At 38.8% G+C, this 15,375-nt stretch overlaps 1 protein-coding gene across 2 annotated transcripts in view; it reads right to left on the reverse strand.

The window, feature by feature from the left end:
* Positions 1-7,238: 7,238 nt before the first annotated feature.
* LOC128705716 (gastrula zinc finger protein XlCGF57.1-like) overlaps positions 7,239-15,375 on the reverse strand; it is a 39,104-nt gene continuing 30,967 nt past the window's right edge. For both annotated transcript variants that reach the window (XM_070104774.1, XM_070104773.1), the window contains one exon: positions 7,239-12,253. In XM_070104774.1, the coding sequence (XP_069960875.1) occupies positions 7,945-9,006 (1,062 nt within the window). In that variant the 5' untranslated portion in view covers positions 9,007-12,253 and the 3' untranslated portion in view covers positions 7,239-7,944. The remainder of the gene's footprint in view (positions 12,254-15,375) is intronic.

Genomic DNA, 15,375 nt, shown 5'->3' on the forward strand with positions numbered 1-15,375 from the left:
TTTCATAAGAAAAAATTACAAATTTTTTTTTTTTGAAAATTCTTGGACCCTGGTGCACACTTTGAAATTTGGCCTCTGGACCCTGAAAAGGTTAAGGGTTAAGTATGTACGGGACCTGTCCGCTGGCCCACTCTGTCCGCGTCCCCGTGCAGGCGCAGTGAGCAGTCTAGCTTTGTTTATGCTTGAGTGAACACTAACCTGCGATCTCATTCACACATTTTATGATTATTTAACCCCTTGACTGTCGCAAACCCCAATCCTGAGGTGTCTCCTGGTGTCGGAAAATTTAAAAAAAAAAAAAAAAAAAAAAATTATTTTTTCTTATGAAATGATAGAGAATCTTTTCCCGATTGTAATGACACAAAAAAAAACGAAATTTGATGGAAAACTGATGGAATTATGCTCTCGCGAAGTTAGCAACCTCGGCGATATTTACAAATCAGCGATTTCGACCACTTTGAGCCCTATTTTCGGCTAATTCCGTTGCTCCAGTCTACCAAACTCATAGCTATTTCTTTAGAACTCCATTTTTCCTATCGATTGAGTACAAGAAACTGCCCATTTACCGATTTCAACTACCCAATAATGTGGTCAGAAATTTGCAATTTGGCCAATTTCACGAAAATTAAAAAAACATGACAATTTCAAAATAAGGTCCAGAATGAACAATGCAGACATTCCTGGCTCTAAAATAACATTTTTTTTTGTTCATCAGTCATGTCTCCAGGCCCCTCTGATATTACTCTTGCTTTCCATTTTGAATTTTTATTCAAACAAAAAATAGAAGACTTACTATTATGCAGACTACTGCAATACTGTAATAATTGTATAAATAACATCAACCCAATCATGACTGCATATTAGAATGGCTAGTTGGACATTTATTGGACAATGACATCATTTGTTTACTTTTGAACATTAGCAAAAATCAAACATATCCCCTACTTTGAACTCCATTTCCAGGTTCTTTTTATAGTAAAATCAATCAAAATCACCTCTATTTCTATAATATGCTTTCCATTCTATCAAATGAGACCAAGAAAACATGAATACAATCATAAATACTATATGGAAATAGACCACAAAGTCGGCATTTTAATTAAAAAAATGGTCGGAGTTTTTTTTTTCTCATTATGCACTGCGTGCTCCAGGATTTTTTTTATATGGTGCACACTGACCACACAGACCCATTCTCTCACATGTGGGCCTACCAGCTTTCTCCTGCTTGATTTGAAGCCGCTAGAATTTATGAGTATATATACGTCAAACACGGTACCTCGTAAGACGTATATATACGGCCGCGGCAGTCAAAGGGTTAATTGTGTTTACATAAGAAGAACATAAGAACATAAGAACGAAGGAACACTGCAGAAGGCCTACTGGCCCATGCGAGGCAGGTCCAAGTCTCCTACCGGCTTAAGCCAATGCACCCAACCTAGTCAGGTCAGGTCACATTGACTTAAGGGAGGAACACGGCAACCGACCTGTTAGCACAAGCTATCAGGTCTAACTCACACCCACCCACATCTACTCATGTATTTATCCAACCTATTTTTTAAGCTACACAACGTTCTGGCCTCTATAACGGTACTTGGGAGTTTGTTCCACTCATCCACAACTCTATTACCAAACCAGTACTTTCCTATATCCTTCCTGAATCTGAATTTTTCCAACTTAAAACCATTGCTGCGAGTCCTGTCTAGGCTAGATATTTTCAGCACACTATTTACATCCCCTTTATTTATTCCTGTCTTCCATTTATACACCTCAATCATATCCCCCCTAATTCTACGTCTTTCTAGAGAGTGCAGTTTCAGGGCCCTTAGTCTATCCTCATAAGGAAGGTTTCTGATACATGGGATCATCTTTGTCATCCTCCTTTGTACATTTTCCAGAGAATTTATATCCATTCTGTAATACGGTGACCAAAACTGTGCAGCATAATCTAAATGAGGCCTAACCAAGGATGTATAGAGTTGAAGAACAACCTGAGGACTCCTATTATTTATGCTTCTTGATATGAAGCCAAGGATTCTATTAGCTTTATTGCAAACACTTATGCACTGTTGTCTTGGTTTCAGATTACTGCTAACCAGAACTCCTAAATCTTTTTCGCAATCCGTATTATTAAGATCTACATTATTTAGTTTATATGTGGCATGGTTATTGTCCTGTCCAACATTTAGAACTTTGCATTTGTCTATATTAAACTACATCTGCCACTTCTCCGACCACTGCATCAGTCTATTCAAATCTTCCTGGAGTGCTCGAATGTCCTCGTCAGAATGAATTCGACGGCCTATTTTGGTGTCATCGGCAAACTTGCCGATGTCGCTCTTTATGCCCTCATCTATGTCGTTTATGTAGATTGTGAACAGCAGGGGGCCCAACACTGACCCCTGTGGAACACCGCTCGTGACGCTTCCCCACTCTGATTTCTCTCCATTTATGCAAACTCTCTGCTGCCTATTTGTCAACCATGCCTCTATCCAGGAAAAAATTTCTCCTCCTATTCCATGTGCTTTAATTTTCCTCAATAGTCTCTGATGTGGGACCCTGTCAAAAGCCTTACTGAAGTCCATATACACAATATCATATTCATTACCATGATCTACCTCCTCAAATACCTTAGTGAAAAAAGTTAATAAATTCGTAAGGCAGGAACGCCCCTTTGTAAAACCGTGCTGAGATTCGTTGATTAATTTATGCTTTTCAAGGTGGCTACGAACTGCCTCGGCAATTATTGATTCCATAAATTTTCCCACTATGGAGGTTAGGCTTATTGGTCTATAGTTCGAAGCTAAGGACCTGTCACCTGTTTTGAAAATAGGTATCACATTTGCCATTTTCCACTTATCTGGCACCATGCCAGTTTGTAGTGATATGTTGAAAAGATTAGCCAAAGGTGTGCTAAGCTCCTCTTTACATTCCTTTAGAACCCTTGCATACAGTTCATCAGGGCCTGGGGATTTGTTAGGTTTTAATTTATCTATTTGCCTAAGGACCATGTCACTTGTGACCCTAATAGTGCACAGTTTATTATCGTCCTGTTCTACATAATTTATCATTACTTGTGGGGCTGTGAAATAAGCTGCCATGGGCTCAAAGAAACTTGCTAGCGGTACCCCTGTGGTAAAGAAAGTGAGAAACACCATAGATGTGAAGAAGGAAATAATACAGAGTATGAGATTGGAGTGAGACTTGTTGAGCTTGCCAGGATGTACAGAGGACTGTGGACAGTTATTTTGTGAGACAGAAACAGACGACTGTGGACAGTTATTTTGTGAGACAGAAACAGATGACTGGACAGTTATTTTGTGAGACAGAAAAAGACGACTGTGGAGTTATTTTGTGAGACAGAAACAGTCAACTGTGGAGTTATTTTGTGAGACAGAAACAGACGACTGTGGATAGTTATTTTGTGAGACAGAAACAGAGGACTGTAGACAGTTATTTTGTGAGACAGAAACAGAGGACTGTAGACAGTTATTTTGTGAGACTGGGGTCCAATGACTCTTAAGCTGGTCCTAGTGGCATTAAAATACAGAGAAAGGAAGCAACCCCAGAGAGGGCTTTGATACCGGAAGTCCTCATGGAGGGGGATTCTCCTTCCAAACACTAACCCCAACTCCCTCTCTCCTCCTCCCTATCTTCCAGATGCCATCACCAATCTTCAATAAAGGTAAGTAAAAATGTTATTTTATATTACTATACATAATTAAAGACTATAGCATTTGTTGTGTGTATGTAAAACTGTAATTAATCTCTATAAAATGCATTTTTTGTGTGAATATTTTTGGGTTCCTGGAACGGATTAGTTGTATTTCCATTATTTCTTATGGGAAATATTGCTTCGAATTTCAGACTTTTCGAATTTAGAACTAGCTCCTGGAACGGATTAAGTTCGAAATTTGAGGTTCCACTGTATGTATACATACAGATACAGGTTGGCCATCACTAATCTGGCATCATTGGGACCTGTAGTGTGCCGGATTAGTGAGTTTGCCAGATTACAGAGTGGTTAGGTTAGAATACACTTAATTAACCCCTTGACTGTTGGGGTCGTATATATACATCATGGGAGATACCGTGTTTGACGTATCTATACGCATAAATTCTACCAGCTTTTAAAAGTTAAACTTTTACCAGGTCAACCGAAACCAGCACGCCTGTATGGCCTTCCTAAGACACACAAACCTGGCATCCCACTACGGCCTATCACTTTGGGCATAGGGAGTGCACCACACAGACTAGCCGGCCACCTTGCCAAATACCTTTCAGCGCTTCTGGGCACCATCAGTCAAGCCCACCTCAAACACTCAGGTGACCTTCTCTCCCGAATTTCCAACCTGAATGTCAAAAACAAAAGCATGGCTTCCTTCGATGTCACAGCCCTCTTTACCAACGTTCCTACTGACGCTGCAATCAACATTCTGAGACAGAGGCTCACTGAAAACCACGACCTCCCTTTACCTCTTCTAGATTTCATCAATCTAGTGGAACTTTGTGTTAATTTCAACTTCTTCAAGTATCAGGACAACTGTTACAAACAATGCTTTGGGATGACAATGGGCAGCCCGCTCAGTGCTGTGCTTGCCAACCTCTTCATGGAAAACCTGGAGACAGAGAAATTCAGCACCCTCATTCCCAACACCGTTACCTGGCTAAGATACGTTGATGATATATTGGTTTTCTATCCGAGACGTTTCAATATCCAGGCCCTTCTCAACAAGATCAATGCAGTTGAACCATCAATAAAGTTTACACTTGAACTCGAAAATGATGGCAAATTTCCTTTCCTCGACGTTCTACAAGGACAATCTTATACACTTTTATTCACACCAAGACACCCGCACTAAGAGAGGCGTCCTCATTGGCTTCTTCTTGAGAGCTCTTCGCATCTCCAGCCCTTGTTTTCTAGAAGAAGAATGCACTTACATAACACAAGCCTTTACACGTCTTCAGTTCCCATCTTTCTTCATCCAAGATTGCAGACTCAAGGCACAAGCTATCCTCAACAAACCGCCCATGGAACAGCCCCCTAAACAGTTCCTAGCACTCCCATGTGGCGATGTTGCCACGAATACTCGCCGGGCACTTGCTATGAGTAACATCAACGTTTCCACCATAAACACATCATCTATCAAAGACCTCACTACGAAACGCAGCCCCACACCTCTAACTTCTACAGCAGGCGTCTACACTATCCCCTGTGGGTTCTGTCCCAAGAAATATGTAGGCGAGACAGGCAGAGATCTTGCAGTCCGCCTGAATGAGCATCGAAATGCCTCTAACAGAGACGATGTAAGGTACGCCTGTGTCCTCCACAGAGACTCCACGGGGCATTTGATGAACTGGAATGAGGCACAACTGGTTCTCACCGAACCAGACCTCAGATGCCAACGGTGCCTAGAAGCCTCACTAATCGCCATCACCGACACTATAGAACGCAACACTGGAAACTACAAAATTTCAAAAACATTGGCATACATGATACTTAAGCAGCACCAACCCAACAACACAGGAGTCACATGATTTCATCGTCTACCCGTCCTCATCATAGGTAGAGGTTTTTTGATAAAGACCTGCCTCGCATGAGCCAGTAGGCCTTCTACAGTGTTCCTCCATTCTTATGTTCTTATGACATTCCTCAGGTCACGTGAGTCACATCTCACTCTCCGCCTATATATATAATGTCTTTCTACCTCTGTATGTTAGAAGTGATCAAGGTCCCAGGACCGAAACGTTTTATAATAAATATGTTATAGTGTTTGCTTACGTGTCTTTCTAAACCAACTTGTCGGTATTTATTACCAAGGTTTATAACACTTGCAAGGGTCACATTTTTTGTATACTGCACAGGCCTCTCACACCAAATTCGAAGCCATTAGAATTTATGCTGATACTAAGGTCAAAAAGATAATCTGCAGGTGTTGTTGGTTAAAGAGTAAAGAATTTTGTCAATTTATGAGAATAAGAGTGAGAATTGAAAGGATCAGTTGGAACTCTGGCACCAGAGTCAGGCAACAAGGTACTGCCTTAAGGAAGCACCGGGTTCATGTAAAGATACGTAGACAGGTATATGGATGTGTCAATTAAGGATACCACTAAGCAAGAAAGGGACTTGGGAAGCAGATAAAAGAATAGTTTACAATGTGTAATTACAATTTTGGCTTGCTATGTACAAACAAATGCCGGGGGATTTCGGGCAGTGGGGGAGGGGGAATTCTGAGGAGAAAGAAAAAGAGACCATATATCCTCCTCAATGTCCAAAGAGTCTCATGGCACAGCTTATGCTGCATGGAACCCACTCCCTAACCTATCCTTCATGCCAGCAGACCAGCAATCCAGGACAGGTGCCTCGCATTCACCAAGCCACCTTAGTAGACGAAAGAGAAGGTGACCTGAAACTTACCAAGAGGCATAACCCCTTTGACCTCCAGCCTCCTGGAACTGACAGGCAGCCTCTAATGATCAACCCATCACCTTGAAGACACCCAAAGCTGCCCTCCAGAACTCTGGACAGAAGCTAAGCACATCCCACGATGTTTAGGTTCTTGTAAGCAAATGAACAGTGATAAAATGGAAGAATCAACATTTGGAGCTTTCCCTGATACCTTCCTGTAATGTCTTCTAATCACACTATTTACTCGCAAAATTTCCCAATCAAGAACTTTTGAAATGCACTGTTAACTTTGACTTGCGTGACAACTCTTTTAGTAGCCCTTTCACTGTCAGTGCCATAATATTATGGCTTGCAAGCCAGTGTTGGTGCCATAATATTATGCCAAAATTCTAACGGCTTCAAATCTAGCAGGAGAAAGCTGGTAGACCTACATGTTAGAGAATGGGTCTGTGTGCTCAGTGTGTGCAGTATAAAAAAATCTGGGAGGCCGCAGTGCATTGTGGGAGTGCCAATTCAGTACGCCTTGTTCACCAAGTGTAGTGGTAAGGAATACCTAACTCCCTGTCAAACTGGGACTCTTCTTTTCCGTGCGATAGTTCTAACACAGATGGAAGTGTCAGTGAAGATAAATTTCATGGTTTTGACAAGTTTGTGACAGAAAGCAATGCCCAGGATACCAGATACAGATAGCGAAAAGGGAATATGGTGTGGGTGGTGGGGAAGACAGCGTGGGTTGTGGGGAAGACAGCGTGGGTTGTGGGGAAGACAACGTAGATGGTGGGGAAGATGGTGTGGGTGCTGGGGAAGGCAGCTTGGGTGATTGAGAAGACAGTGTGTAGGTAAGTTTATTCAGGTATACACAAATACAGTTACATAGATTATCATACATAGCAGCATATGTGTAGAGATCCTAGGATAACCCAAAAAAGTCAGTGACTTATTTCCAGCATAGGTCATGGGGAAGACAGTGTGGGTGGTGGGGAAGATGGTGTGGGTAATGAGTAATGTTACAACTGGGATGGATAATATACACACGGCAGCAGGTGGTGGTGCAATGCGTCATGTGGCACCAGCGGCACCCCAGGATGGTAGCCATGCTGTTGACTCCGCACATCCACAACAAAGGCCACCTTCAACTACACACGCCACAACAACTTGCACAACCACAACCACCTGTCAATATCCAGTACCCACCAGCAGACCACATCTGGGACTGGCTGCAGGATGTCCATCAGTGCCAACGAGTGGATATATATACATTATGCATTATACTGGTCTCACAGACCACAAAAGTTACTTGAAAAAATAAAATATTAGAAAAGAAAAAATAGAATAAAAGTAAAAACAATATTTCCGAATGAGTGGTAGTTGCTGATGTTGCCATCCAAGGTTCACCTTCTGTCAATGTCACGCTTCTATACTATCTTGGTAAATAATGATTGCAAAAAAAATTTTTCTTTTAAAACACTCAGAAAAATATTCTTAAGATTTTGTTAAGAAAAAATAATTTTGTTTAATATTTTTCGACACTGATATAACTACTTCCTTGGATGAATTCTCATGTGTTTTACTAAATTACGTTTATCTACATATTCTTTTGCACACACTAAACACCGAAATGGTTTTTCTCCTGTATGGACGCGTATGTGTTTTTTTAAATGAAATTTTCTCCTAAAGTCTTTTAGACATATTGAACAATGGTATGGTTTCTCTCCAGTATGAATTTTTATGTGGTCTACTAAAGTATTTTTTTGGGTGAAGGCTTTTAGACACTCTGAGCACTGATATGGTTTTTCTCCAGTATGAATTCTCATGTGAGTTATTAAAGCAGATTTATCTGAAAAGGATTTAAGACATAAATAACACTGACATGGTTTTTCTCCAGTGTGAACTTTTGTGTGATCTATTAAAGAAGATTTGCTTGAAAACCTCTTTGAACACTCTGAACACTTGAATGGCTTTTCACCAGTATGAATTCTCATATGTATTAATAAAGTAGATGTCTGGTTAAAATTTTTTAGACACACTGAACATTGATATGGTTTCTCTCCAGTATGAATTCTCATATGTTTTATTAAATTAGACTTCTCATAAAAGTCTTTTTGACACTCTAGGCATTTAAATGGTCTCTCCCCAGTATGAGTTTTTATGTGGTTTATCAAACTAGATTTTCGTAAAAAACCTTTTACACACTCTGAACACTGAAATGGCTTCTTTTCATCATGAACTCTCGCATGTTTTGTTAAATCGGATTTTTGGTAAAAGTCTTTTAGACATTCCAAACAGTGAAATGGCTTCTCTCCAGTATGGATTTTCATGTGGTTCATTAAACTAGACTTTTGGGTAAAACCTTTATGACACTCTAAACACCGAAATGGTTTCTCTCCAGTATGAACTCTCATGTGTTTTATTAAACAAGAATTATATGAAAAGACTTTTAGACATAATGAACATGGAAATGTTTTTTTACCATTAACAATAATAATATTTGATGTTCCCTGAGATTTTTGTTTAAAATCTTCTAGACTCTGATGCAGTTTGTCTTCTCCATGAATTATTAGTCTTCTTTCAACAGAATCTTTTTCAATTATTTCAGACATATTGATTAACTTAAAAAGAACAAAGGCACACTGGGGTAGGCTTAGTAGCCCATAATAAGTAAGTCCAAGCAACACCCACCAAAACCCTCTTATGTACTTTTTATTTATTTATTTATTTATTTAATAATTTGAACATACAGAGGTACAAAAAATACAGGTAAGAGCAGCATGCCAAAGCCACTTGTATGCATAGCATTACGGGCTGGCTTAAAATTAACTTAACCCTTAAATGGTCCAAATGTATGTATACGTTTTTTCAACATCTGAAAGTATGTAAAAAAATGTAGATCTTTTTTGTTTTACATTTGAAAACGTGTAAAAAAACTTTTATCTATATTTTTTTTTGTTATATTTGAAAATATGTAAAAAAAAAATAGATCTACTTTTGGAGCACTACGGATTTGAACGTCAATCTGTTTGGACCGTTTAAGGGTTAATATTAACTAAGCAATGATGTAATCAGTGATAAAACATTATTGTAAACAGATAACAATAAAGCACAAACGAGTACTTCTTTCTTTTTAAAACTACTTAAGGTTTTAGCTACTAGGGAGTTTGTTCCACTCAGTCACAACTCTGTTACCAAACAATAATCTTCCATATGAATAGATTTTAGAGAATGTTTGACTATATTGATAACTAATATTTCTTTAATATTATATTACAATATTATTATAAACTTGGGGAAGTCTAAACCAGTACTGGTTATTCAAGTGTTTGAGAAATGTGTGGGGTGATTAGAGGAACAGGATAGCTCCAATTTCTAGGATCAAGAGCCTTTCACAGGCAACACCTCCACTGACGGGTTCTTTATTGCTGTACATAATTCCAAATGTTGTTCTTAAAGCTTTCACAAAAGTTTTAAAAAATGTATATCGATATTTTGTATAATCTATCATGCATTATAAAAAATAATTCATAATAATTATCAGAGTTACTTAGCTATATTCTCACCAGAATTCTTAGTGCTTCATATACAGTTTAGTCACTGCTACAATATTTTCTCTACTAGTCTTGGTACTTACCATACACTCAAATAATTAATGGTCTTACCTTGGGTAAACTGATGCATGACATGCACAATGTACATTTTAGTACATGTACATTTTAGTACTAAGTACACATACTGGTTATTTAGGTCAGACATTTATATGACAACTTCAGGTACGTCTTGCTACTTCTACTTACACTTAGGTCACACTACACATGCATGTACAAGCATATATATACACACACTCCTCTGGTCTTTCTTCTATTTTCTAACTAGTTCTTGTTCTTGTTTATTTCCGCTTATCTCCATGGGGAAGTGGAACAGAATTCTTCCTCTGTAAGCCATGCATGTCATAAGAGGCAACTAAAACGCCGGGAGCAAGGGGTTAGTAACCCCTTCTCCTGTATTTATTACTAAATTTAAAAGGAAAAACTTTTGTTTTTCCTATCGTGGCACCTCGTGTCGGTGGGATATGGCCAGTTTGTTGAAAGAAAGAAAGAAGATTAATTTAACAATGAGCAGTGAATGTAAGATTGCATTAAGTTCTCATTAACAAATTACCTACTTTTTCAGGTCATGTATTAATATTGTTCTTATTGGCTTATTAAAGACTCTTGTTTTAACTACATTAGTTTAAGACACATTTTGGTAAAACTATTACAAAAGTATATTATTCAGACAATCTTTCCACCATATGTCATACTAGTAACTCTTCCTCCTCCTCATGTATAAATTATTAAATGTACCTCTTTTATGGGTCACTCAGGTCACCCTGCCTTCACGTGGTAGAGACATCTGGTGTGTTATAAAAAAATTAAGAAAATATTATTAATTTATCTGGGAGCATTGACATAAGTTTCTGACAGATAAAGATAAACGAGAGGCATAAACTAATTGATGTGCAGATAAGACAGATAGGAAATTATTTACTTGAAATAATGCAGTTACCTTTCTTGCAACTGTAAAGTGATCAAATAAGCAGTACCTTCCCCATAATAATAGTTATAACAGTCAGATAAATAGTAACTTATGCATAATATTAGTTAGACATTTCTTACAACAGCACAATAGTTACATAAACTGTATTATCCCCATAACACCAGTTATACAGTGGACCCCCGCATAACGATTACCTCCGAATGTGACCAATTATGTAAGTGTATTTATGTAAGTGCGTTTGTACGTGTATGTTTGGGGGTCTGAAATGGACTAATCTACTTCACAATATTTCTTATGGGAACAAATTCGGTCAGTACTGGCACCTGAACATACTTCTGGAGTGAAAAAATATCGTTAACCGGGGGTCCACTGTATTTGCAATACTCATCCACATCACTTAATTCATCAATACAATACTGAAAGAATTAAAGATATTATACCCCTTTTTCAATTTATCTTAAACACACTTGGGTGATAAATTTAAAAAAAATCTCTAAATGAAATCAGAGAAAATGCTTTACCTGACAATCTGGATGAGGAGAATGAATAACAGAATTCTGTTAAACCTGAGGGAGGAACAATATTCTTACCATGGGAGAGTAACACTAGAGTATTACCTTTTTATTTGGCCTAATTAGTACTCCTTCCCAAGGGAAGTGAATTGACATGTGAAGCAATGAGGTTCTAGGCCTAAGGTAGGGTGGTGCACAATTTCTTGTTAGTAATATCAATGATTGTTTAGACTCGCACTCAAACAGTCCTTAACAAAACACTACGAAAGTTATGATGAAAGTCATAAGACAAGTGTCTTACAATGTGCCACTCATAACATACTAAAAGTACATCAAAATCATTCCATTACAGAGTTTTTTTACCATATACTGGTCTTGTCACTGGATATGTTGAATTTGTAACACTGATTACATATTATTGTCATTATTTCTATTATAAGTACAGTATTTATTCTACCTGCATGAACTTTATGACACTGAGTACTGACACTACAAGTGTACTTTCTCTGGTTCAAGAATGACCTTCAGTACTGACACTACAAGTGTACTTTCTCTGGTTCAAGAATGACCTGCAGTACTGACACTACAAGTGTACTTTCTCTGGTTCAAGAATGACCTGCAGTACTGACACTACAAGTGTACTTCCTCTGGTTCAAGAATGACCTGTAGTACTGACACTACAAGTGTACTTCCTCTGGTTCAAGAATGACCTGTAGTACTGACACTACAAGTGTACTTTCTCTGGTTCAAGAATGACCTGCAGTACTGACACTTACAAGTGTACTTCCTCTGGTTCAAGTATGACCTGCAATAAACCAGTGATACATTAAATGTATTATACATAATATTTTTCCGATAAAATCATTTGTTAACCTTACCACGGTATGGGCGGGAACTGAACTCACTACTAGTCAATCGAATTCAATTCCCACCTGTACCGTGGTTTCTTTCTAGAAACAAACATATATAATCTCGGCTGGCTGCAGTTTGGTAAATGTTTCCATACCATTTGTTTCATGGTTTCATTACTATATAAGCTGCTTGTGGAGGCTGGTATTCAAATGGGAGGTGGTTAAAATTAGCCTTGAGCTTAACACTACCACGAATGTCCACAGATCATAAATAACACCTAGCTCTGCCGTGTGTGTGATCTTTGAAGGATCGCTGATTAACTGGGTAAGGCAAAATGAATGTTGTTCAGTCTCTTGAGGTAGGAGAATGTGTCGTAGGATCTAATCTCGGCTGGCCAGAGTTTGGTAAATGTTTCAATACCACTTTTTTCACGGTTTCAAAAAATATATATACAGTGGACCCCCGCATAGCGAACTTAATCCGTGCAAGAGGGCTGGTCGTTATGCGAAATGTTCGCTATGCGAATTAATTTTCCCCATAAGAAATAATGGAAATAAAATTAATCCGTGCAAGACACCCAAAAGTATGAAAAAAAATTTTTTTTACCACAAAAAAATGTTAATTTTAGTACACACAAACTGAAAAAGGCATGCACAATTACATGACACTTACTTTTATTGAAGATCTGGTGATGATTGATGGGATGGGAGGAGGGGAGAGAGAGTGTTAGTGTTTAGAAGGGGAATCCCCTTCCATTAGGACTTGAGGTAGCAAGTCCTTTTCTGGGGTTACTTCCCTTCTTCTTTTAATGCCACTAGGACCAGCTTCAGAGTCACTGGACTTCTTTCGCACAACATATCTGTCCATAGTGGCCTGTACCTCTCGTTCCTTTATGACTTTCCTAAAGTGTTTCACAACAGTGTCATTGTAATAGTCACCAGCACGGCTTGCAATAGCTGTGTGAGGGTGATTTTCATCAAAAAAGGTTTGCACTTCAAGCCATTTTGCACACATTTCCTTAATCTTTGAAGTAGGCAATTCCTTCAATTTCTCTCTCCCCTCCTTTGAACCAGTTTCCCCAGGTCTGGCCTCTTGCTCTTGAAGTTGATCTATCAGCTCATCAGTGGTTAGTTCTTCATTGTCCTCCTCCACCAACTCTTCCACATCCTCCCCACTAACCTCCAACCCCAAGGACTTCCCCAATTCCACAATTGATTCCTCAACTGGTATACTACTCCTCTCAGGGTTAGCCTCAAACCCTTCAAAATCCCTTTTGTCTACACATTCTGGCCACAGTTTCTTCCAAGCAGAGTTCAAGGTTCTCTTAGTCACTCCCTCCCAAGCCTTACCTATAAGGTTTACACAACTGAGGATATTAAAGTGATCCTTCCAAAACTCTTTTAGAGTCAATCCAGTGTCTGTGGTCACTTCAAAGCACTTTTGAAACAGAGCTTTTGTGTACAGTTTCTTGAAGTTGGAAATGACCTGCTGGTCCATGGGCTGCAGGAGAGGAGTGGTATTAGGAGGCAAAAACTTCACCTTAATGAAGCTCATGTCCCCATAAAGTCGCTCTGCCACGTCTGTAGGATGACCAGGGGCATTGTCTAACACCAGGAGGCACTTAAGGTCTAATTTCTTTTCAGTTAGGTAATCTTTCACATTGGGGGCAAATGCATGGTGTAACCAGTTATAGAAAAATTCCCTAGTGACCCATGCCTTACTGTTTGCCCTCCACAGCACACACAAATTATCCTTGAGGACATTCTTTTGCCTGAACGCTCTGGGAGTTTCAGAGTGATACACTAATAAAGGCTTAACTTTGCAATCACCAGTAGCATTGGCACACATCAACAAAGTAAGCCTGTCTTTCATAGGCTTATGTCCTGGGAGTGCCTTTTCCTCCTGAGTAATGTAGGTCCTGCTTGGCATTTTCTTCCAGAACAGGCCTGTTTCATCACAAACACTTGTTCAGGTTCCAGTCCTTCAGTTTCTATGTACTCCTTGAATTCATGCACATATTTTTCAGCCGCTTTGTGGTCCGAACTGGCAGCCTCACCATGCCGTATCACACTATGGATGCCACTACGCTTCTTAAATCTCTCAAACCAACCTTTGCTGGCCTTAAATTCACTCACATCATCACTAGTTGCAGGCATTTTTTTAATTAAATCATCATGCAACTTCCTAGCCTTTTCACATATGATCGCTTGAGAGACGCTATCTCCTGCTAGCTGTTTTTCATTTATCCACACCAATAAGAGTCTCTCAACATCTTCCATCACTTGCGATCTTTGTTTCGAAAACACAGTTAAACCTTTGGCAACAACAGCTTCCTTGATTGCCGTTTTCTTGCCCACAATAGAAGCGATGGTTGATTTTGGTTTCTTGTACAACCTGACCAGGTCGGTGATACGTACTCCACTTTCATACTTATCAATGATTTCTTTCTTAATTTCAATGGGTATTCTTACCCTTTGAGGTGTAGGGTTGGCACTAGAAGCTTTCTTGGGGCCCATGGTCACTTATTTTCCACAAACAGCACCGAAAACACTGTAATAATACGAAATATTCCGAGTGTATGCTTGAATGTTACCGCGGAGGCTAGCTGGTAAACAATGGGACGGGCGGCACATGTGAGGCTGGCTGAGGGCCCACATTGGACGCGTCTCGGACGAAGTTCGCTGAGCGGGTTTTTGTCTACTATGCGGGGCAAAATTTTAGCGAACAAAGCGTTCGCTATGCGGAATGTTCGCTATGCAAGGCGTTTGCTATGCGGGGGTCCACTGTATATATATAAATATAAATATATATAAATATATAAATATATATATATATATATATATATATATATATATATATATATATATATATATATATATATATATATATATATATATATATATATATATAAAATATATATAAATAAATAAATATATATATATATATATATATATATACATATATATGTATAAATAACATACATATACATATAAATATATTTTTTTTTTTATTATCACACCGGCCGATTCCCACCAAGGCAGGGTGGCCCGAAAAAGAAAAACTTTCACCATCATT

Source organism: Cherax quadricarinatus, chromosome 94, assembly GCF_038502225.1.
Source record: "Cherax quadricarinatus isolate ZL_2023a chromosome 94, ASM3850222v1, whole genome shotgun sequence".
In the NCBI taxonomy this organism is placed as follows: domain Eukaryota; kingdom Metazoa; phylum Arthropoda; class Malacostraca; order Decapoda; family Parastacidae; genus Cherax; species Cherax quadricarinatus.